Source organism: Eptesicus fuscus, chromosome 1 (assembly GCF_027574615.1).
Source record: "Eptesicus fuscus isolate TK198812 chromosome 1, DD_ASM_mEF_20220401, whole genome shotgun sequence".
In the NCBI taxonomy this organism is placed as follows: Eukaryota; Metazoa; Chordata; class Mammalia; order Chiroptera; family Vespertilionidae; genus Eptesicus; species Eptesicus fuscus.
Genome location: NC_072473.1, coordinates 74,833,250 through 74,857,783, shown reverse-complemented (window position 1 = coordinate 74,857,783; position 24,534 = coordinate 74,833,250). Strand labels below are relative to the sequence as shown.

Here is a 24,534-nt window from a genome sequence, read left to right as displayed (position 1 = left end):
AGCCAGAATGGAAAATAAAAAGTAAATTAGCAAGAGACCAAAGAGGTAGAGTTAATATTTTTCTTTTTTTTTAAATATATTTTATTGATTTTTTACAGAGAGGAAGAGAGAGGGATAGAGAGTCAGAAACATCGATGAGAGAGAAACATCGATCAGCTGCCTCCTGCACACCCCCTACTGGGGATGTGCCCGCAACCAAGGTACATGCCCTTGACCGGAATCGAACCCGGGACCCTTCAGTCCGCAGGCCGACGCTCTATCCACTGAGCCAAACCGGTCTCGGAAAAGAGTTAATATTTTTCACTTGCTAATCTTTAGCCAAGGATTTGTTGCTGGCTTCTACTTAGCAAGTGCCCAAAATAATTTCCTCCTTACCTTGGGGTTGCATGTCTGCTTCCAATGACCAAATTGGAGCCTAATCCATTAGGATTATGTACTGCTTTTGTATGGCTTGTGAGCTAAGAATGATTTTTAAACATGTTTAAAGTGTTGTAAAAGAAGAAAAATAAGAATATGATGTAACAGAAGCCATATATAAACCACAAAGCCTAAAATACTTATTATCTGGATCTTTACAGAGAAAGTTTGCTGTTCCTGAATTAGCGATCAAGTGTAAGCTTAGAAAAGTTCCAAATAAACTGAGAAAAAAGGCATATTGAGTTAAGAAATTGCTCGTCCATGGCTAGTGTGGTCTCTGACAGGCAATGGTGTTACCCATGGGCTGTGGCTTTGTTAGAGATGTTTTAGAAACCTCCAGAGACCATTTTAGAAAGCTTATTATCATGAAGAAATCATAAAGAAATGCCTCCTCCTAAATTACTAAATCCACAGCACATATGAATATTCGCTATACCTTGCCCTGAGTTATTCAGGCAAATTTAGCAAATGCGTAACAGGAATCTCTTAAAATACTCTTTTTTTTCTACAAAAATATAAAATATCCCTTAAATTAAAGGTCATTAAAGTAACTTACAATGACAGAATAAACTAAAGGGAATTGTGTCTGATAGCCTCCTGCTTCTCTAGACAAGGCTATGAAACCACATCAGATTATCAGACATTAAACAAAGGTAATTACACTTAACCTATTTGTGATCTTAATAATTTGGTAAAGAAAAAAATTCCCTTTGATAAGTTTTATTAAGTTGGTATAAATTCATTTTTCACATTTAAGTGCACCTGTAAAGAATATTTTCCTTTTATCTATACTGTTCCTTTTGACAGGAAGTTAGAAAAAATATTTTAGAAAAAATGCAGTCACTATGCATTGTCCTTAGGATGTATATCTATCTATTAGAGAAGTGAAGAAATATCATGTCAGTAGCACCAGTGTTTGTAAGAAACAAGGAAAGTGACTACCTAAAACCGTATCAAAAGCAAATTCAATTTTAAAATCACTTCCAGGGATAGTTGAATAAAATTCCAGTGCATTTAGAAAAGTAGGATTAGATATATAAAAGTGAGTTGAAAATAGGATACTTATTAACAAAGCAAAAAACATACTCTATGAAGAAATACAGAAACAAAATTGAAGCAGACATAATGGCAGGCCCAATAATTTTTTTCTAATGGGACGTATCTAGTACTTTTCCAAAAGAACTCAGTATACCCCTAAATCTCAGGCTCTGAATCTGCTGCAGATATAGGCAGAAGGACAAGGGAGAAAAACACTGTATAGCATGAATTTCCATGTGGTCTTGCTACTTCCTACCAACCATTTGATTCATCAAACTAATCATTTAGCAACTTTGTAAATTATGTTTTGTGTTAACAATTTTATTTATGTCAGGGTCATTATTAGGGGCAGTTAGCACATTAAAAATGTTAAAAGACTGTAGACAAAGACATAATTTATTAATTTGCCAGACTCATATAATAGTAGCTCTATATGCCTATACCTGCAGTTATGTATATCACTATCAGTTAAACAGACAAATCAGTAGAGTGAGACAGGATGCATCAAAACAGATAACACTCCATTAATTTTTGGTGAACATTAGTTAATTGATAAGCTATCAATAATGATACTTATAAAACCTATGGGTTAATATGCCAAGACTTAAAACCAAGACAATTTCTGACAGTAGCTGAGAATGGCTACCCTCCTATACCTGCGTGAAGAAACCAACAAAATAATATAGGTTTTCAATGTATCAAAGAAAAATGTATGATTTAGCACTATATATTTGGGGAAAAATAGATCTCTGGTATAACTAGAGGATTACAGTGAGGTACTTTATAATGTAGTTTCACTAAAAATACTATCTGCATTTTCAATAATGATTTTAATACTAAGCTACTGAAAGACTTACACAGGGTGACAACCTGAATCTTTATCTTGGCTGATGTTGCTAAACCTTTGGGGTTGTCATTCTCCCTTTGGTAAGATTCTGTCTGTGTTGTCGGCCACAGAGATTGAGGCTACAGAATTTTTACTTAGCTAGGTGTGTGTGAGGTGAGGAGGGGACTTTCTAAACATTGTGTGACATTACTAACCCTACAAAAACCTTCTAAGTCCCCTCCCTCGCCAAGTCCTTGGCTTGATAAGTCACAGATAGTTTGCTGGGATAAATATTTTGGCAGGTGTTTTGTTTCCGATTAATAGGTTAATCAACAGTTAATATGGATTTGTTGAGACCTTGTGACTGTAGGGAATTATATTTCTTTACAGTTTTTACTTTGGAGGCTACATTTCTGGAAGTGAATCCTTTACTTTTGCTATTGTATTTAAAGAGTGGGTGGGTGGGAGAGCATATTAGTGGACAGAATCTACTCTGGAATGTTGCCACTTCTCTAAATTATTTCTCTTCCCTCTTGACTTCCTCACCAAGAGTAGAGGTAGGAAAAGGAACAAATTTGGAGAATATTGAAAGAAAAAGAATGTTGAGAGTAGCAAAGAGAGTTTGTAAAATGTCTTTACCCTTCTCTTTTCTCCATTACTTTCATATCCTAGAAAGTTGTAGATATGCTAATTCCAATGAGTGCAATCTTAGTAAGTATGAACAAGACAACTTGCTCCTTATACAGTTTCTTTCTGTGGTTCCTTTCGTAGTTAAGACACAGTTAGCCTGTTCTCCTACACTTTTTTGTTCAAAGGTGCCTGTTCTTTGTGCTACCTAAACAGTAGGTTTCCTGATTGAAATTCTAAACAATGGATTCTTCCTTTACTTCAAACTTTGATGACACATCTTAGTCCACTAACCTCAGTACATTCCTATGTACAATGGAGTACAGTTTCCTCTCTTTTTACTCTAACATAAAGGGAATGGTGGACATAGTTCATTTTATTTCAAGTGAGTAAACTGCACACAATGTGTTAAATGATTGTACATGTTACCCTTGTCCCACAGTTTTTAGGTCACAGATGTCAGATTGTCTGGAAAAGGATTTTATTACTCCCTGAGCACAATTTACTTGAATGGTGTCCAATATGTCCAGCTATTAGAGGAACTATTGGCAACGAGTACTACAGGACCATGCACAATTTTTTTTTTTTGCATGCTTCACTTCAGAAGTGACTGGGGATGATCTGACACCAGATACATTCTCCAGTCATTTGTCATTTAATTGTCAGCACAATCACATAGCTAGTGCTAAGCATTAAAGAACTGAAGATTGGACTAGTGAGGAAAGTCTAGCAAAATAAAGAATATAATCAGACATTATTTATGTTTTCCTTAAATTACTGAAGGAGTAATAATATTCTTGAGAGAAACTCTCAGAAAAATTGAACATGAAAACAAATGGAAAGACAATTTCAATTTCAAAACAAACTTGAAGCCAAATTCATAAATATAATTTCAACAGACATAGCTGATAAACCATATGTATGATAATATATTATTTCACTAGTATATTTTTCAGATGCAATAATTTATGAATAACTCACATAGAGCTCCCCATACTCTTCTTATGAATAAAAGGAGAAATTGAGGTTAAAACCTTTGAAGGATTTTTTTCCATTCAATGTCCACTTGGACATCTTTAGATTTTCCCAAAATATTCAGCCAGAACTCGCTCAATTTATAATTGTTAAATTATTGAATATGTACATTTAAGCACTCAACTTGTTTTTCTTAAAGGCCAACAAAAGTTATAGATTTGGGTTGGTTTTATTCTCAGTCTTAGAATGCTATTTCTCCATCTAATTAGTAACCCTCAGCCCAATTTAATAAACTTTTGTATTTTCATGTTCTTAAATCTTTGCAGAAACACTGAGATATTATGGGCTCAAGAGCTTAAATGGTACTCATCCAAAAATGTCCCTAATCTCAGGATCTCAGTTGCACAGCTGGGTTCTGTTGGTCACATGTCAACTTCAGAGCACATCTGTTCATTCCTCTAGGATCCACTAGGCCCCATGAACACAATGTGCTCTGTGTAGAATACTTTACACCACAAAACCCAGCAGCTGCAGGGGTGAAAAAAAAATCTCTACTTCTCAAGTTTGTGTCTCTAGGCAGTTTTGAGTAGGCTGTGTTTTTTTTTTAAATAGGCTGTCTTTTGGTTGCCTGTCATTTCTGACATTCAGATGCCTGTTGGCAACAAAGTTGCTTTTGCTATTCTCAGGACAGATGTTTCTAGCCTGGGAAGAGACAGACCAAACTTTTACTGGAAAGTAGGAATTCTTGCCACTTTCAGGCACCAAACCCGAGAAAACATAAGAAAGATCCTGGCCACAGGCCCATGAATGGAAAGGTTGGTTACTGCCAGGAAAATAATGTCCAGATCTGAAGACTTTTAGTTTTAGCATTAAGAGAAAATATTTATGTCAAATCTTCCCATCTCTGCTGGTTCATGATGACCAAAGGACACTTCCCTAATAGGCCATGTGAGAAAGATACAGACACCTGCACCTCACCTTGGAAAGTGTCATGATTTTTTGAAGCATTTTGAGAACTCTTGGGAGAGAAAGAGGGAGAGAGAGAGAGAAAGAGAGAGAGAGAGAGAGAGAGAGAGAGAGAGAGAGAGAGAGAGAGAGAGAGAGAGAGAGAGGTGGAGGGAGACCCATTCACCATTCATGTGTTTTTAAAACTATATACATTGGAAAGGTTAATGATTTTTGGTGTTAATGATTTTGAGTTGGAATACTATGAGAGTGGTACAAAGGAAACTAAAGGCATTAAATATGAATGGGTTTATTTCATAGACTTCAATAATTTGATTCATAGAAAATTATTGTCATAGGTCAAGAATATTATAAAATTTGCTGTTACAATCCTCAAAGGCCTCATTGATAGTTTTTGGAGGAAGGAGTAGTCTTGGATCAACATGTTTTAAATGATATGTGAGGGACAAACATAGCTTATAATATTATAACTAGTTCCCCCCCACACACACACAGGAATGTGTCTATATTTATATAGCATAACCTGTTAAATCTGTACCAATTACTGCAAGTACAGACCACAGAAGCTTCTTTAATAACATACATACACCAAGTCCAAAATGTTCTACTCTGTCATTCATGTGTAAATCAAATATATTATTCATATACTTCATCGACTTCCTGAATGCATGCTAAAAATGCCAAGGAAAAACTCGTTAATCGTGACATGATGACTGCTCAGCCAGCTCTGAAATGTTGATGGAAAAGAAAAATTGTCAAAGAACCTTTTTAAAAACTTCTGCAGGTTACACTCCAAAATTGGAATTCAGAGAACATGAATTTCCCTGTTCAGGAAGGAAGGATTAAAGTCAAACACCCTCCAGTGGTTGTATCTAAAAATTGCATGGTTGTCTCAATGGCTTACTTGTAAAAGGAGTCTCCCTGTCCACCACTGAGTATACAGGATCCAAGACCCTGCTCAGTCTGATGATTGCGTAATCTCAAAAAGCTAAAATTATTGTTATGGAATATAAAATATCTGCTTATTCTGATGGCATCTTCTTGGGTGTTTCTATGTTAAATTATTTAAATGCCAATTAATAGTAGGTGATAGCCTCCTATCTTGTTTTTTTTTTTTTTTAATCTTCACCTGAGGCTGCTTTTTTGTTTTATTGATTTTTTACAAAGAGAGGAAGGAAGAGAGAAAGAGAGAGAGACACATCCATGTGAAAGAGAAACATCAATTGGTCACCTCTGACTGGGGATTGAACCCACAACCTTTTGGTATGGGATGATGCTCCAACCAACTGAGCCAACCAGCCATGGCAACCTCCTCTAATCTTTTAGATAGTTTGTTAATGTTCTCAACTATTGTAGTTTTGAGATAGGGAATACAGCTTATATTAGCCTCACACCCTATGGTCAAGAAGAATGTTCAGGCCTGTCTATGATATGGCAAAAATACTAATTAATTTCAATCAATTCAGCCAAACAATTAGCTGAATCAATGAAGTGTAAAATATTCTACCACCTATTTGGCTAAATTAACATAGCAGGTTGATTCAATTGACTTGTCAAGTCATCAAAATAGACTATCTCGGAGCACTAAGAGGACATAACTTTGAGATGCATTTCTCTTCCCATCATGCTCTCTGGTCTCATTCTCAGCCATGTACAAATAGGTGCTTCTTTACACAATAAGCAAGTGTCATCTACTGAGTCTCAGATAAAGTGGATCGCCTGTGTTCCACGTTGTACTCATTTCCCTTTCTAACATACTAGCTTTCCCGTTGCAGGAAAAATCCTGCAATAGGATTTCCTGCTGCACTCTACCCCGCCTCCGTTCCTCCCTTGTCCCCTGCCTCACCTTCTCCTCCAGCCCCCCTGCTTTTCCCTTCGCCCCCGGCTCCACCTCCACTCCGCCATTGTCACCCGCCCCACCTTCTCCTCCAGCCCCCCTGCTTTTCCGTTCACCCCCAGCCCTGACTTCGCTCCTCCCTTCTCCTCCCCTCCCCCCTTTCGACGCTGTCTTGATATGCAAATTAGCCTCCATCTTTGTTGGGGTAATTTGCATACTCGTCCTGATTGGTTGGTGGGCGTGGCTTGGTTAGTGGGTGTGGCTTAGGTGTAGCGAAGGTGCGGTCAATTTGCATATTTGTCTATTATTAGATTAGATAATGGTGAAGCATTGTTTTCTAGTTCAGAATAAAGATGATGATGAAATGTTCAGACATAAAGACTGCCATTTTTATTCACTTGGTGGGGTTGATAAACACTGGCTATTGTGGGGCTAACAATTTTGGAATGCAAGAAGGCAGAAAGACTGGCATCACATCGAGTTCTACTGAAGATGACTTGACATTGAAGGTAAATTCTGCTTGGTAATGATGTTATTTTAACGTAATTTAAGCTATATCACTCTAAAATAGATTTTACCAAATTTCTGCATTTAATATGTTTCTCTTGCAAAAAAAAAACCTACATAGTAATCTAATAAATTAAGCAAAAAATAGTAAAGAAGTATTTAAAATTTTATCAGTGATTAATCAACCCCTTGTAGATAATTTTATAAATATCTGAAAAAATTAAAATAATATATTCATCAGTCTGTTTTAAGGACTGATGCCATCCTTATGAATTATTCACAATATTTTTCTTTCAGTAGAAAGCCCCTTTGTAGCTTTCATATTCACTTTGTTAAAAAAAAATGTCTTTCACATACTGACATGCACAAATCTATGCTGTACACCTCAAACTAATATAGGTTATTATTGAAATTGAAAACTAAATATAAAACAATGAAAAAATGTAAACCCTTACATATTTTATTCTTATTATTTCCTCCTGTCTTAAACCAACACTGTTCAAATAAAATCAATAAGCATCTATGAAGCATCCAATGGGCTCAACTGATCTGCTAGATGAAGACAGGGGCATGAGGATAAATGAGATAGAGTCCCTGCCCTCATGGAGCTTGCCATCTTGCTGACATAAATAGATGGAAATGTACATAAAATAACATAAAATATCACAAGAGTACAAAATTTATAGTCAAACAAGTGATCATACATCACGAAGGGCTAGAGAAATTATTATTGACTTTTCACAGAGGCAGTTATATGGAGAAGGATTAGTAGGATTTATAAAGGTATAAAAGACTAACATGAACAAAAGCATTGCAGAGACACATAATGTATATCAAAGGCACAGTTTGACTACAGTGGAAGATATAAGTAGGAGAAATGGTAGGAGATAATTTTGGAAAATAAATCTGAGTTCACAGCAGACTATAGAAGTACTTAGATAAAAGTTACAAATTTTATTCTATAGGAAATGGTGAACAATATAGATTGTTAAATTGGGGAGTGATGTGATCAAGGGGATATACATATTAGTGGGACTAGGTGGATGAAAGGACAAATAGGGAAGGTAGAGAGTAACCAACATTACAAAAATTAGGTAAATAAGGCCAATGCTAGAATGGTAGAAGTGAGAATGGAAAAAAAAATGCAACAGACACCGGATTTGAGAGAGAGATACAGAAAAATAAAAAATGACTGAGGTATCAGCATGTTCATCAAGGCTTGATCAGTATAGAAGTGGTATGTCAAATCATCAAAATGAAGAAAATTACAGAAAGACAAAAGCAAAGGGCCATGTGAAGAAGTTTGGGGAATTCTTTCATTTGTGGTACAGGAAAGTAATGGACTGGTAAATACTGTTTTCTTTATTCTTTTCTATGAACATGTAAATGTGCATACTCACATACACATGCACATATACATAGACACATTTGCGCTCTCAGAAAATAGATGAATGACCAGAACTCAGTTGTTTCCATTTGTCTCCTGTCAGTTTAGTGACCACTGTGGACTGCTGATAATCTGAATAATTGTTGTTGAGTAATAGCATGATCTAGTGAAGTGAGAACCAGAGGCAAATATACTGAGGCTCTAATTCCAGCTCTAACGTTTACCAGTTACCTAATCTGAAAATTCTTTGGGGCCTTATTTTCTCATCTGTAAGAGGACAGTACCTGCTTTCTATCTACATAGAGTTATTGTAACAATGAAATAAAATTATGTATGTGACAATATTTTATATACTGTGAAGTACTGAAAATATAACCTTTTTAGTTATGTTATCACAAGTGTATAAATGGTCCAGCTGGTGTTGCTCAGTGGTTGAGCATCGATCTATGAAACAGGAGGTCATGGTTCCATTCACAGTCAGGGCATATGCCGGGTTGTGGGCTCCATCCCCAGTAGGGGACATATAGGAGGCAGCTGATTAATGATTCTATCTCATCATTGATGTTTCTATTTCTCCCTTCCTCTCTGAAATCAATAAAAATATATTAAAGAATAAAAACAAGTATATAACTAACCATATTCTGATTTGTGGTTACATTTCAGTTTTCCCCACTCAAGGATATTAACATTAGCTCACATGCAAATTAATTCTAGCACTTTTATTTCCCTTAATGGCATTTTAATATCTTTGAGGGCTAGGACCATATCTTAGGCTTTTCTGTATTTCCCATACACTTTACCCTGTAAACATTCTGAATACTAACAGGAACAAAGTATATATTTTTACTTGGACCTGAATTTATTCTGAAAGCTCAAAATAGTTTTCAATATGTAACATAATTTTAAAGTATCATTCAAGCCCACAGAATCCACAACTTCTTAAAAATAATTTAAATATACAGTGAAAGTACAATTCCCAGTGGTCTCACATACCTATTTAAGTGGATTTTCTATAAATCTGAAAATGAATAACAAGGCATAAATTCAGAGTTATTAGTGACAATGATTGTATGTATATGTAGAAGTACAATGACAAAAGACCAGCTTTGGAATAAAAATACATTGAAAATATTTTAGCTGACTTATACAGACTATTTTTTAAGGAGTATCATTTTCTCAGAACACAAAGGCAATATAATAAAATATATTATTAAGGCACAACTTAAAACTATATCTGAAATATAAGTGAGTGCCTTTGAAAATGTGGATGTTGGAAAGTCAGAACACAATCACTGGGGAGAAATTTGAATTTAATAAAATTTCCTGTGAGAAACAACTATCTAAATACTTGGCTGTAATGTTTGAAGCCTCTGTATAACTACCTAAAGAAACCAAACTTTTAAAATACAAAACTTGATAGTACTTACTTCCACTTGGAATCAGGTCTCTTTCTGGGATGAATAGTTTATATCCATAATGTTTTTCTAGGACATCTGGCAGTATTTCAAGAGCAAACTGCTCTTCTTCAGGATTGTCACAGTCTAAAGTATCTTGATCCACTTTTGTGTAAGAGAGATAGGCATCATATTCCTTGTTGTCTTAAATATAAAGAACAACAAAAGGGTTGTACATATTATCAGGTTCTCTTCTAAAAATCTATAACCATGAACAGGCTGGAATAAGCACTATAATCAGCGACTATTGTTAGTAGTTGGAAAAATAAGTCACTGGCCATGTTATATAAATCCAGTACATATCAGCATAACCTAGTCATATGATGATATGACCTGAAACTTTATGCAATGGGCAGTAGTCAAGACAGAATAATAGAGGGAATTATTATTTGTGACTCTTGGTAACTATACATATTTGTGATGTTCAGTGATGTGTGAAAGATTAGCTCAGTGTATTTGAATGCAAGACTAAATAGACCAAAGACATGGATTTGAACTTTCTCTACCAGTTGTTTTGACTCGGTTACTTGGTCACAGACTATATCGAGTTTATACAAATATGTGCAAGAGATCCAAGGGGGGGCAGCGGGGGCTGGGCCCTAGAGTGTGGAAGATCAAAATAATCCAGCCTCACTCCTGCAGACACATACTCACAGCACATGCCATTCTTCCAGTTGGTTAGTGTCGTCATCTTCATATACAAAAAGCAGTTCATTACCAAATATTAGAGACAGCAGCTGGGTTTTATACAAGTGAAGTCCCTATTATTCTGTTCAATCCATGGTCAACTAATTTGACACAGCTTCCAAAAGAAGCATTTGTTTCAAAATATATATCCTTACAATATGGGAAAATTAGGTTTTCCCTTCACACATTTAGCCAGAGAGTGAACTGTGCTTTGAGAATGTATATTTCTCTGTCTTTGCTGTATTGGCCCAGAGCTGACCTCTTCATATATATTTTTCCTGAAAAAATTAATTAATATAATTACCGAGGGTATTAGTCCCCATTGGTTTTAGAAGGGTCACACTGGAAAAGTTACAGTGTTTTTCAAAATTCCCTTATTTATAGAAAAAAAATTAAAGTTAATGTAGTGAGCATAGACTCATATAGAACTATTAGTATTCATTAAACCTAGATACTTGCAAATAATGCTTTTAAAAAACAGGCAAACATTTCAAGATTTGTTTTTAAAACACATCAATCTTTTACCATTAAAAACAGATCTGATTAGAATATGGTTAAAACCTGACCAAAAGGTAATTTACAGAATGAAGCAGCCACTTACCTATACCATTAATGATTTGGTTCTACCTGCTGAAGGAGGAACAAAGGATAACATCTATATATATATCAAAGCCTAAGCAATTGAACTACCAAATGACTGAATGACCGGTTGACCAGTCACTATGATGCACACTGGCCACCAGGAGCCAGATGCTTAATGCAGGAGCTGGCCCCTGGTGGTCAGTGTGCTCCCACAGCCAACCTCTCGCAGACCCTCCCCTGGGCCAGCCAACCTCCGGCAGCCCTTCTCTCCAGTCAGCCCCATAGGCCCCAATCAGGGAGACTGGCCAACCTCCTGTGGCCCCTCCCCGCCGGCTGGCTGGCCCAATGGCCCTGATCAGGGTGGCCAACTTCCCACAGCTCCTCCCCCCTCTGGCCAGCCAACCTCCCACAGCCCTTCCCCACACCTGCCAACCACCCACGTTCCCTCCTCCTGGCCAACCTCCCACCACGCTGATTGCCCGCCAGGCCGAGGGACCCCACCCATGCATGATTTCGTGCACTGGGCCTCTAGTATCTCTATATATAAACTAGAGGCCCAATGCACAAAAAATGTGCAAGGGTCTCAGCCCTCGCAGCTGTGGTGGCTTGCCTCAGCCCGAGGCAACCATGGTAGCTGCTTTGGCCCTTGCAGCCCAGGCTTCAACTGGAAGGTAGTTAGAAGGATGTCTGGTCTAATTAGCATATTATGCTTTTATTATTATAGAAGCCTAAGCAACTGAATGACCAAAATGACTGGTTGCTATGACATGCACTGACCACCAGAGGGCAGATGCTCAACACAGGAGCTGCCCCCTGGTGGTTAGTGCACTCCCACAGTGGGAGTGCCACTCAGCTGACAGACACATCCTGTGGCCCACCAGCCCGGCAGTAGCCACTCCTTCAGTAGTCCTACAGTCCAATCTCCAGAGAATGGGCCAGGCACTGACGAACCAGCACCACCAGCACAATCCTGACAGTGCCGCCAGCCTCCTGGAAGTCAGCCTTGGGCACCGTGACCGCTTCCCCTCCCTAGGTGCTCCACAAGGAACAAAGGATATAAAAGCGGCCGCCAGGTGACTCCCAACAAAAGGCACAAACATCAGTGGTGTAGATCAGGATCCTGGGCCAGCAAGGGCATCCCACTGCCCGGCAAGAGGGCCGATTGTGTCCCTGGCACCAGCACCCTCAGGACCCCACCTGTGCACAAATTCATACACCAGGCCTCTAGTAAAGATATAAATACCCTATGATAGGAGTATGTGGGACCCTCTGACTATCTAGAGATATCTGAGGCAGGATTATGTTCTAATTCCAGCCTTCACCACCCTCACATGAAAGGAACTCTGGTTACTTATTGTTTAGATGGCACCTGAAGCCAGGAGCTTCACTTTAGTATATCCCCTAGCTAGAAAAGGCTTCCATAAACCTTGGTTGGGTTATCTTATTGCCTAGAAGCAGATGCACATGATGGGCTTCCCTGGATAGTTGAGATCATTTGGCTAACAAATGGGACATATTCCACTGTTATACATAAAACACCACTGGGAAGTGAGAATGTTCACATGCAATGATAATGTAAGAACCCCCCCATAATCCTAACACCTCTGCCCCTGTTCCAATGGAGCTCAGGATGCACCTGCAGGCCTTTGACTTTCTCCAGCTATAATTATTCACCTGGGACTTAGAGCTGCCAATGATACACAGCTGGAAGAATAAAATAGGCCAAAGGACAAACAGATCCATTCCTATGAGCAGAATGCATTTCATTTTTCCTGGAGGATGGCCATGCTGCCTCAAATTCCATAATGTTCATAATATCAGACCAAACCTTTTTGCCTTTTACTTTGATAACTTCTCTATCTCACAAACTTGGTTAAATTCAACTACTTATTAATTAATTCAACAATGATTTGTTGAACATATACTGTGAGCTAGGCATCTGCAATTACTACCCAACTCTTGCACCTGACCAGGGCTTCTAGACCCTTGTCCCATTGCTTGTCCTGACTATGACTTTTGGCCTCCAGCCATGCCTACACTCACATATTCTTGGTCCTATCCTTACTTGTTTCACCTGTATCTTAGTATAGATGATGCTACAAAGATATTCCTCTAGAAAAATATCGCTATATTTGCATATCCCAAATCAAGTTATGACAAAGAACAAGAATGTCTTTGGTATATGTTAATATCCAATATGTCTGGATAATAAATTTTACCTAATATTATAGAAGCACATTATTCATTGGAAAATGGTTGCTTCCAATTTCAGTTATTTCCTTTCAAGATCAACTAAAAGTAAAGAACTTATGATGGATGGACAAAGCAGGAAGAGATGTCTGAAAGCTACCATGTCAGATGCCCCAGAAGCTCTAGGATGCCAGATAGCAAGCAAACAGCAGTGATGCAGATGCCACAGTTTAAAAAATGCACTTCAGATTTATGTATACAGCCAAGAAAACCTTATGAATAGCCACAGCTGTTGCTCACAAAGAAGAGCAAAATGGGTAGAGCAAAATCAACATGATGCAAATAAGATTAACAGTAAGGCCTAAAAATTATTTTAAAACTAAATAGCAATTCAGCAACACCACTTTGCTAGGCAAGGTTAATGAGCCTTTTTCTGTGTTAAATTATGCTTACTAAGCTCATCCGAGGAACCAGAAAATAGAGCACAATGCAGACAGAGCATTATAAAGAAGAGGGCTCACACAGCAGTCACCATAGGTATGCAGGTCCCAATGAAAAGAGAAGTTATGAAGAACGGAACCAAACTGTCTATGGAAGAATTTTCCTGTTGTCAAACCTGTCCATTCTTATTTTAAAACCTCATTTTAATGCAGTTCACCATCAGGAAGACATTCCAGTGTACGATCCAGTTCTTCTGGTGCTATGCCAAACACAGTGCTAAATCCTTAGCTTCAAGAGTGACAAGACTATGTCACTTTGTTTATTATTATAAACCTAGTGATTGCTATAGTACCTGCATGTGAGTGTGTGTGTGTGTGTGTGTGTGTGTAGTGCTGATTCAGATGAAGACTATAAGTAAATAATATATCATGCATAGTGCCTGCTACATAGTAGACACTTAAATATTTAACGACTGAATAACTTAAATGTCAAATAAAGCAATCATTGCTTGGTAAATTGAAATGAAATGAATTATAAAGAAGTGAGTTTGTTTATAGATTTTATTTAATGAAAAATAAGGCATTTTAATTTCAAGTGAAATGAAACTTTTTTTCATATTTTTATTTTATCATTTTTTATGACATGTCATGCCTCTTCATGTCCTTTTGTCCATTTATTTATTGGAGTCAGTGTTTTTTCATTAGTTCAACTATATATTTAAATAGAAATACAATTAAAAATTGCAACATTTTTAAAAAGGCATTTTGAGGTAAAATTGGAATTATAACTAAATTATGGAAAAAACAACTGCAGATTAGCTGAACAGGTCTTACAACCAAGGATTTAAAGAAGCCACATTGAGACTGGTAGGAAGGGAAGAGACATGAAAAGGCCAGACCCTGCTCCCACAGGCAGCAGCTGAGAATCTGGAGGGATAGTTCAGCTGTAAAGGCTCTCCCTGAGGAGTGAGGGGTTTCAATGCAATGATTGAGCCCCATCCCAGAGCACCATAGCCATGAAGAGGCATCCACGAAACATCTGTCTGTAAAAATCATCACGGAAGCAGGGATTCTGTCCACCAGTGAGTGATAAGAAACTGCTAGAGAACCAGTCACCTTCTTAAAAGATCATTGCACAAAATCTCATTTGCAACAACTCACCCTGGGCTCTGACAGAAGGAGGGTGGAGCAGACTAAAGTACTATGAGGAGAGATTGGGGTTTATGGCTCTGGGGAGAGAGCTGAAGAGACAGCCACCAGGAGTGGCTGTTGCAAAGAGCAGACACTATCTTCCTTGGGTAGGGCACTCCCCTCTCCACAGCATTAGCCTGGTGAAATGCAATAGCCCACTCTCTGGACTCAATGTAACCCCACCCTGCAGAGCTCACACCCCGTGGAGGAGGAAGCTGCCTGAGCCTAGGGTGTACAGGTCTGGGCAGACTCAGAGGGTATCAGTGACTGAGTTGTATATTCTGAGATGGGGAACATTTCCCCATTTTTCACATGAACTTAACCAGTGCCTCCCCCACACTGAGATCCACTAGCCCCACCCTCCAAACTCTCAGCTCACTAACTTTCCGGACTGCTGGTGGCCCCACCCTGTGAACCTGGGCTACTCCACGAGTTCTGGGAAGAATTAAGGAATAGACTGAGTTGTATGGTTCTAGGAAAGGGGACATTTTCCCCTAGTGCACTTGACCAGTGTAGAGCCCTTCCTTCACAGAGCCTAAATATTGGTCAGTTTGGTCCTGATAAACTCTGCTGCCTTCACCCTGATGACTCCCTAAGATCCTAACTAACAACAAATGTCTGGGGACACCTAATTGGTGGAAGCTAGCCTTGGTGTACCCTGGAACTTTTGCTGAGTGGCCTCAAACCCAAGTTTGAACCAAGTGTGAACTTGTATCAGTCTGGTGAACACCACTCGCACCTACCTGGTGACTCACTGAAAACCTACCTCTTGCAACTCCAGTACCACCAAGGGCTCTTTCAGGTACTGAAACTAACAGGCAGTCTGGGAGCAAAGGCAGGCAGAGGCTGATATCAGAGTGCCTTCGGCCTTTTGCTGACTTGTCCCAGGCTTGGTGCTAGTGGTAGCCCACATTGCTATTCAGCTTGGTACTTCCAACACACACCCAGGCCCAGTAGAGACAGCCAGAAACTGCAGATCACTTTGTATCTCTAAAGAGGTTGTGCAGGGCCAGTGCAGGCAGCGTCTGACATTGACTTGCATCTTAATCCCTCCCAAGAGGCCCTACTATGAACACACCCAGTGGTGAGCTTCAGAAAACATCATAGCAGGATCCAGTTAGTTCCACAAGTGGCACATCCAAAGGGAGATCTCAGCAGGCAAGACGCCTGTTGAGGCTTTGTGTAGTTAGCACCTGCACAGCAGGTTGTACACTATGGTTGGGGTGAATCCTCAAAGTCAACTTGCTAGAAGGTTGACACTGTGTATGAATGGGCCAACAGTAATCAAGGTTCAATTGCAACAAGAGGACTCATATAACCCACAAAAAGGACATTCTTGGAGATCCCAGCTCAAGTGATCAAAAAGACTACATTGGGTCCCACAGAACATCTACTACATAAAGCCATCCTACCACACCTAATATACAGAAACAAACACAAAGAAGTAGCCAAAATGGAGAGACAATGAAAAATGTTCCAAATGAAACAATAAGAGAAATCTCCAGAACAAGAGCTAAATAAAATGGAGGCAAGCAATCTACCAGATATAGAGTTTAAAAAATTATAAGGATGCTCAAGGAACTTAGTGGGAACATCAAAAGTATGAAAAATGGAATAGAAACCATAAAAAAGAAACAGTCATAAAAGAAGAATACAATACTGAATGAAGAACTCACTAAAAGGAATAAACAGTAGGTTATGTAAAGAAAAAGATCAAATCAGTGATTTGGAAGACAATGTAACATAAAACACCCAATCAGAGCTGCAAAAAGAAAAAAAAGTATTTTTAATAATAAGGATAGTTTAAGGGACTTTTGGGACAACATGAAGCACAATAACATCTGCATCACAGGGATACAAATAGGAAAAGAGAGAGAACAAGGGATTGAGAACCTATTTGAAGAAATGATGTCTGAAAACTTCCCTAAACTAGTGAAGGAAATACACACAAGTCCAGGAAGTGCAGAGAGTCCAAAACAAGATGAACTCAAAGAGGTCAACACCAAGACACATTATAACTAAAATGCTGAAGCTTAAAGACAAAGAGATAATCTTAAAAGCAGCACGAAAAAGACAGTTTGTTACATGCAAGCAAGCTCCAAAAAAACCTGTCAGCTGATTTATCAACAGAAACATTTCAGGCCAAAGGGATTGGTACAGATTATTCAAAGTGATGAAAAGTAAGGACCTAAAACCAAGACTAATTAAACCAGCAAGGGTATTATTTAAAATTGAAGAAGAAATAGAGTTTTCCAAAGTAGAAAAAGTTAATAGTTTGTTACCACAAACCAGTATTACAAGAAATGTTAAAGAGTGCTCCTTAAGAAGAAGAAAGAGGGGGTGGGGGAGAGGAATATAGTTATAAAAAGTAAAATGGCAATAAAACATACTTATTAATAGTCATTTTAAATGGTTTAAATGCACCAATCAAAAAACATAGGGTAGCTGAGTGGATAAGAGAATAGCCATATATATGCTACCTCCAAGAGGTCCACCTCAGAACAGAAGACATACACACAGACTGAAAGTAAAGGGATGAAAAAAGATATTTCATGTAAATGTAAATGTAAACAAAGCTGGGGTGGCAATACTTACATCAGAAAAAAATAGACTATTCACTTTTAATATTTTATTTTATTTTTTCCATCACCATTTATCCCCTCTATGCACTATTCCACCTTTACCAACCCCCACTCCTGCACAATCACCACACTGTTGTCCATGTCCATGTATATAATGAGACAAAGAAGGGCACTACATAATGATAAATGGAACAATCCAACAAGAGGATGTAACACTTTTAAACATTTAGACACCCAAAATAGGAGAACATAAATATATAAAGCATATCTTGATGGACATAAAGAAAGAGATCAACAGTACTACAGTCATAGTAGGGAATTTTAAAACCCCATTAAAATCAATGGACAGATCTTCTATACAGAAAATCAACAATAAAACAGTGGCCTTAAGTGACATACTAGATCAGATGGTGTTAATTGACATATTAAGAGCACTTCACCCTAAAGCAGCAGAATATACATTCTTTTCAAGTGCACTTGGAACATTTTTTATGATAGACCACATGTTAGGGCACAAAACAAGTCTCAACGAATGTAAAGAGATTGAAATAACATAAAGCATATTCTATGACCATAATGGTATTAAACTAGAAAGCAATAAAAAAAATTGAAAAGCAAACAAACATATGGAGGCAAAAAAAATGTGTCACTAACAATGAACAGGTTAACTATGAGAACAAGGAAGAAATCAAAATATACCTTGAAACAAATGAAAATGAGAAAACAACAACCCATAGCCTATAGGACATTGCAAAAGCTGTCCTAAGAGGGAAGTTCATATTACTACAGACCTATCTCAAGATATAAGAAAAATATTGCCCAGCTGATGTGGGTCAGTGGTTGAGCATTAACCTATAAACCAGGAGGTCAAGGTTCAATTTCTGGTAAAGGCACATGCCTGGTTGCAGGCTCAATCCCTAGTAGAGGGAGTGCAGGAGGATGCTGATCAATGATTCTCTCTCAGCATTGATGCTTCTATCTTACTCTCTCTCCCTTCCTCTCTGAAATCAATACAAATATATTTAAAAATAAAAAATAAAAATCTAAAATTTCATATAAATAAACTAGAAAAAGGACAACAAGAAAAGATAAAAGTAGGTAGAAAGAAGGTAATAATAAAAATCACAGCAGAAATAAACAAAATAGAATCTAAAAAAACAATTTAAAAGATCAATAAAACCAAGAGCTGTTCCTTTGAAAAGATAAACACGATTGATAAACCTTTAACCAGACTCATAGAAAAAAAAAAGAGTCAGGACCCAAATAAATAAAATCAGAAATGAAAGAGGAGAAGTACTAGTAAATACTGATACCACAGGAATCCAAAGGGTTATAAAAATATTTTAGGAACAAGTATATTCAAAACAAACAGGACAAGCTGAAAGAAATGGATAAATTCCTAGAAACATACAATCTCCCAAAACTAAATCAAGAAGAAACAGAAAATCTGAGAAGACCAATTACAAATAATGAAATTGAAGCAATAATTAAAAAAAAAACCTTCAATAAAAACAGTCCTGGACAAGATCACTTCAAGGGGGAGTTTTTTAAAATACGTTTTATGATTTTTTTTTTTTTTTACAGAGAGTAAGGGAGAGCAATAGAGAGTTAGAAACATCAATGAGAGAGAATCATCGATCAGCTGCCTCCTGCACACCCCCTACTGGGGATGTGCCTGCAACCAAGGTACATGCCTTTGACAGGAATTGAACCTGGGATCCTTCAGTCCACAGGCTGGCGCTCTATCAACTGAGACAAACCAGTTAGGGCAAGGGGGAGTTTTAACAAACAAGAAGTAACGTCTATCCTTCTCAAACTTTTACTAAAAATTCAGTAAGAGGGAAAACTGCCAAGCTAATTTATGAAGCCAGCATTATCCTAATTCATAAATCAGACAAAGATACTACAAAAAAAAAAAGCATAGGCCAATATCCCTGATGAACATAGGTGCTAAAATCCTCAAAAAAATATTAGCAAATCAAATCCAGCATTACATTAAAAAGATCATACACCGTGATGAAGTGGGATTTATACCTGGGATGCAAGATTGGTACAATATACACAAATCAATTAACATGATACACCACATAAATAAAGTGAAGGATGAAAATCATATGATCATAACAATAGATGTAGAAAAAGCATTTGAGATAATCTAGCACTCATCCTATCTAATAATAGACAAATATGCAAATTGACCATACCGCCGACACACCCACAAGCCACGCCCACCAGCCACACCCACCATCAAATCAGAGCGAGCATGCAAATTAACCCATACCAAGATGGCTACAGTCACAGAGAGCAAGGTTTCCTAGGTAACAGAGGAAGCCAAGCTTTCTGCCTGCCCTGGCCAGGCCTAAGCCTCCACTCAAGCTACAAAGTTTCAATTATAGAAGGTAAACAAATTCAAACAAATGGCAGCAGAATGGAGCTTGAGAGAGCAGGCCAGGGTTGCCGCCGGCAAGAGGGGTAGCAAAGCTTTCTGCACACCCTGGCCGGGCCCACCCGCTTAAGGCAACAAAGTTTCAATTATAACCCCAACACAAATGGCTGCCGGCCTCGGAGGGTGCCCCAGGCTTGGCTCTGCTCCAGGCTACAAAGTTTCAATTGTAGAATGTAAATAAATTCCAGATACCAGGGCCTCCACTTGCGTTGCCAGGGGGCGTGGCCAGCCTGCAAACCACCACAGGCCCCTTGCTCAGGCCACTCCACACCCCAAGAGAACCCCCACCTGATCCGGGACACCCTTCAGGGCAAACCAGCTGGCCCCAACCCCGGTACCAGGCCTCTATCCTATCTAATGAAAGAGTAATCTGCAGATTGATCATCACTGCAACACACAATATCGCTGCCCCCATGTGGTCAAAGATCCTGCCCCCATGTGGACACAATATGGCCACCACAAGATGGCCAGCAGTAGAGGGCAGATGGGAGGCACCTGGCCTGCAAGGGAGGGCAGTTGGAGGTGATCAACCTTGCAGGGGAGGGTAGTTAGGGGTGACAAGGCCAGCAGAGGAGGGAAGTTGGGGGCAAACAGGCTGGCAGGGTAGGAGTTAGACATCAATCAGGCTGGCATGGGAGTGGTTAGGGGGTGATCAGGCTAGCAAGCAGGCGAGCAGTTGGGATCCAGCAGTCCTGGATTGTAAGAGGGAGGTCTGACTGCCTAAAGACTTCCCTCAAGGGGTCCCAGATTGGAGAGGGTGCAGGCTGGGCTGAAGGACACCCCCCCAGCCCCGTGCAAGAATTTCATGCACCGGGCCTCTAGTGAAAACATAAAAGTCAATTAAAGCCCACTCATATCATTGTTTTCATTAATAGTAGCAATAAAATCAAAATTAAGGATTCCTAAAAAATTTTGATGTTACAGTCACCACTCTTCCCTTATTCTATCACTATAAAATAAAACAAAATAATAAACCCATCTATTTTGATGTAAGACTCTGATCTTAAAATAATAAAAGCTCTAACCTTCATAATTTAAATATAATTAAAAGCTAAGAATTAAATCTGCCTTTTAAAGTGATGACTTACAGTTGGACTTTTTTTTTTATCTTGACTTACCTAAGGCATTTCACACACATGTTCCAAGGCTTACAATAGGTTTTGGGTGAGGATTTTATGCACATGGAGTAACATGCTGTAATTTTTTATTGGTATTGAATGAAAATATCAATTTGTTCTCTTGAAAAAATTAAATCATTTTTACATTTTCAAAGAAACAAGGCTCAATAAAATGCTTTATTGATATTAAATAGCCATAATATTTCTAATGGTCTTAAATGGAAAACATAAGAAAATTATAGGCCACATTCTGAATTTCTATCCTTTTAATTCACCTTTGATAATGGTGATGTATTCATCAAAAATATGTGGGACTTTTCTTACCAGTTTGGCTCAGTGGATAGAGCATCAGCCTGCAGACTGAAGGGTCCCAGGTTTGCTTCCAGTCAAGGCCATGTACCTTGGTTGTGGGCACATCCCCAGTAGGGGGTGTGCAGGGGGCAGCTGATCGATGTTTCTCTCTCATTGATGTTTCTAATTCTCATCCCTCTCCCTTCTTCTCTGTAAAAAATCAATAAAATATATTTAAAAAATAAAATGACAATGTGTATAAAAATATGTGGGATAGATGTACCTTGAGCTTTAAAAATAATATTTTCATGTTTTTTTAAATCAGTTTCTCCAATGAATTGCTTTTTTTCTAGATGTCAATAATGGCTAAGCTAGAGAAGCTGGGGAAGATGGTGGTGTAGGTAAACACTGGTACTAGCCACCTCCCACACCACATCAAAATTTCAACTAAAATACAGAATAACCATCATCCAGAAACACTGGAAAGCTGGCTGAATGGAAGTCCTACAACTAGAGAAATAAAGAAGAAAGCACACTGAGATTGGTAGGAGGTGCAGAGGTGCAGAACAAGCTGGTCTAGTACCCATTGTGCTGCTTTTTTAATCAGGAGGGAGATCATCCTGCAAAGGACACCTCGAGAAGCAAGGGGTTCCAGTCCCACATGAGACCCCCAGGCCATAGTCCCAGAGCTGGGAAAATAAGTCCCTATGGGCAGTAAGAACAATGGGCTGTAAAAACCAGTGTGGATTGGGGCTCAGTGACACAGGAGCTGCTGGAGACCAAGCTGTTCCTTTTAAAAGGCCAGCACCACAAACTGAACTTACAAGGTCTCACTTCCTCTGAGTTCCAGCAGCAGGGCAAGGCTCTGGGGAAAACAGACACATATGAGGAAAACTGGATTGTCTGGCATCGGGCAGGAACTCCAGAGCAGCTTTCTCACAGACAAAGGTTCTCACAAGGATCATTGTTCCTATGCTAGGACCAACACAGTCATAGAGCTGACTGGCAGCCATTTCTGTTTGCTCCACCCTGGTGATTTCCTAAGATCCCATCTAATCCAATTTACAACCCCACTCAATCTGTGTGCAGCAGCTTTTGCATATTAATGGCTTGTCTTTGCTCAGGCTAAAACCTCTCAAACAAGCTGCAGCTGGGTCAGGGAGCCCCAAACCTATCAATAAAAGGCCCAAGACCCAGCATCAGAACCAGCTTGCCTTGATTCATAGCTGGGCCTCCTCTGGGAATTTCCAAATCTGATACAAAGAGGAGGAATCTGCAGATCTCTCTGTAGCTCTTGCTGGGTGGCCCCAGGAAGTGGTTGACTTTGAACCTCCCCAGAGACCCAAGAGCCAGTGTACCCAGTGGTCAGTGTCAGACCATACCAGATTACAACTCTACACATCCATAGGGACACACTCAAGGGGCAGACTCAGTGAGCACCAAAGCCCCATTGAAGCAAGTCCTACTCCATAGGGATGTCTCCTGCACAGCAGCTCTCACAGTAGTCACAGTGGGTCCTCACAGCCAATTGGCCTGGAGGCCAATTCCTCCCAGTAGCACCAACAGCAATCAAGTCTCAACTACAACCAGCCTGTGCTCACAGCTCACAAAGGGGTGCACCTAGAACTCCCAGCTCAGCTGACTGGGGATGCTCAGCCAGTAGACCCTATAGAACACCTATTATACAAGGCCACTCTATCAACTCAAGGATACATAGCAGCTCTACCCAATACATAGAAACAAACACAGGGAAGCTGCCAAAATGTGGAGACAAAGAAACATGTCACAATTGGAAGAAATGGAAGAAAACTATAGAATTCAAACCATGGTTATGAGGTTACTCAAGAATCTTCTAGAAACCTTCAAAAAATGGAAAAGGACCAGCCAGAAATTAAGCATACACTGACTGAAATAGATAATAATATACAAGGATTCAATAGTAGACTAGAGGATTCTGAGAATCAAATCAACAATTTGAAATATGAGGAAGCAAAAAACAAATAAACACCCAACCAGAAGAGCAAAAAGAAAAAAAAAAATCCAACAATATGAATATATTGTAAGGAGCCTCTGGGACAACTTCAAGTGTACGAACATTTGCATTATGGGGGTGCCAGAAGGAGAAGAAAGAGCAAGAAATTGAAAACCTATTTGAAGAAATAATGACAGAAAACTTTCCCTGCCTGGTGAAAGAAATAGACTTACAAGTCCAGGAAGCACAGAGTGTCCCAAACAGGAGGAACCCAAAGAGGATCACACCAAGACACATCATAAGTAAAATGCCAAGGGCAAAAGACAAAGAGAGAATCTTAAAAGCAGCAAGAGAAGAGCTCTTAGTTACCTACAAGGGAATACCCATAGGACTGTCAGCTGATTTCTCAACAGAAACTATGCAGGCCAGAAGGGAGTGGCAAGAAATATTCAAAGTAATGAATAGCTAAGACCTATAATCAAGATTACTCTACCCAGCAAAGCTACCATTTAGAATAGAAAGTCAGATAAAGAGCTTCAGAGACAAAAAGAGGCTAAAGGGACTCATTACCACTAAACCAGTATTATATGAAATTTGGAAGGGTATTCTTTAAGAAAAGGAAGAAGGAAAAGATAAAGATAAAAAATATGAACAACAAAATGGCAACAAATGCATACCTGTCAACATTTTAATCTAAAAATCAAAATAAATGAATAAGAAGTCTAATGAACAAAATGAACTGGTGAATAAAATAGAATCAGAGGCATGGAAATGGAACAGACTGATGATTCTCAGAGGAAAGGAGGGTGGGGGGACAGAAACAGATGAGACAAAGATCTTATATGCATGTATGCATTACCTATGTACACAGACAATAGGTTGGTGAAGGCCTGGGATAGGGCGGGAACCTTGTGAAGGGGGACAATGGGGGAAAAAAGAGGGACATCTGTAATAATCTAAACAACAAAGATTAAAAATAAAAAAAATGGCCAAACAACTCC

General features: G+C 38.8%; 1 protein-coding gene across 1 annotated transcript in view; it reads right to left on the bottom strand.

Moving 5' to 3' along the window:
• The window catches only part of IL1RAPL2 (interleukin 1 receptor accessory protein like 2), a 749,108-nt gene that overhangs the window by 4,089 nt on the left and 720,485 nt on the right, over nucleotides 1-24,534 (bottom strand). The window contains exon 8 of the mRNA XM_054719207.1: nucleotides 10,008-10,178. Coding sequence (XP_054575182.1) covers nucleotides 10,008-10,178 — 171 coding nt within the window. The remainder of the gene's footprint in view (nucleotides 1-10,007; nucleotides 10,179-24,534) is intronic.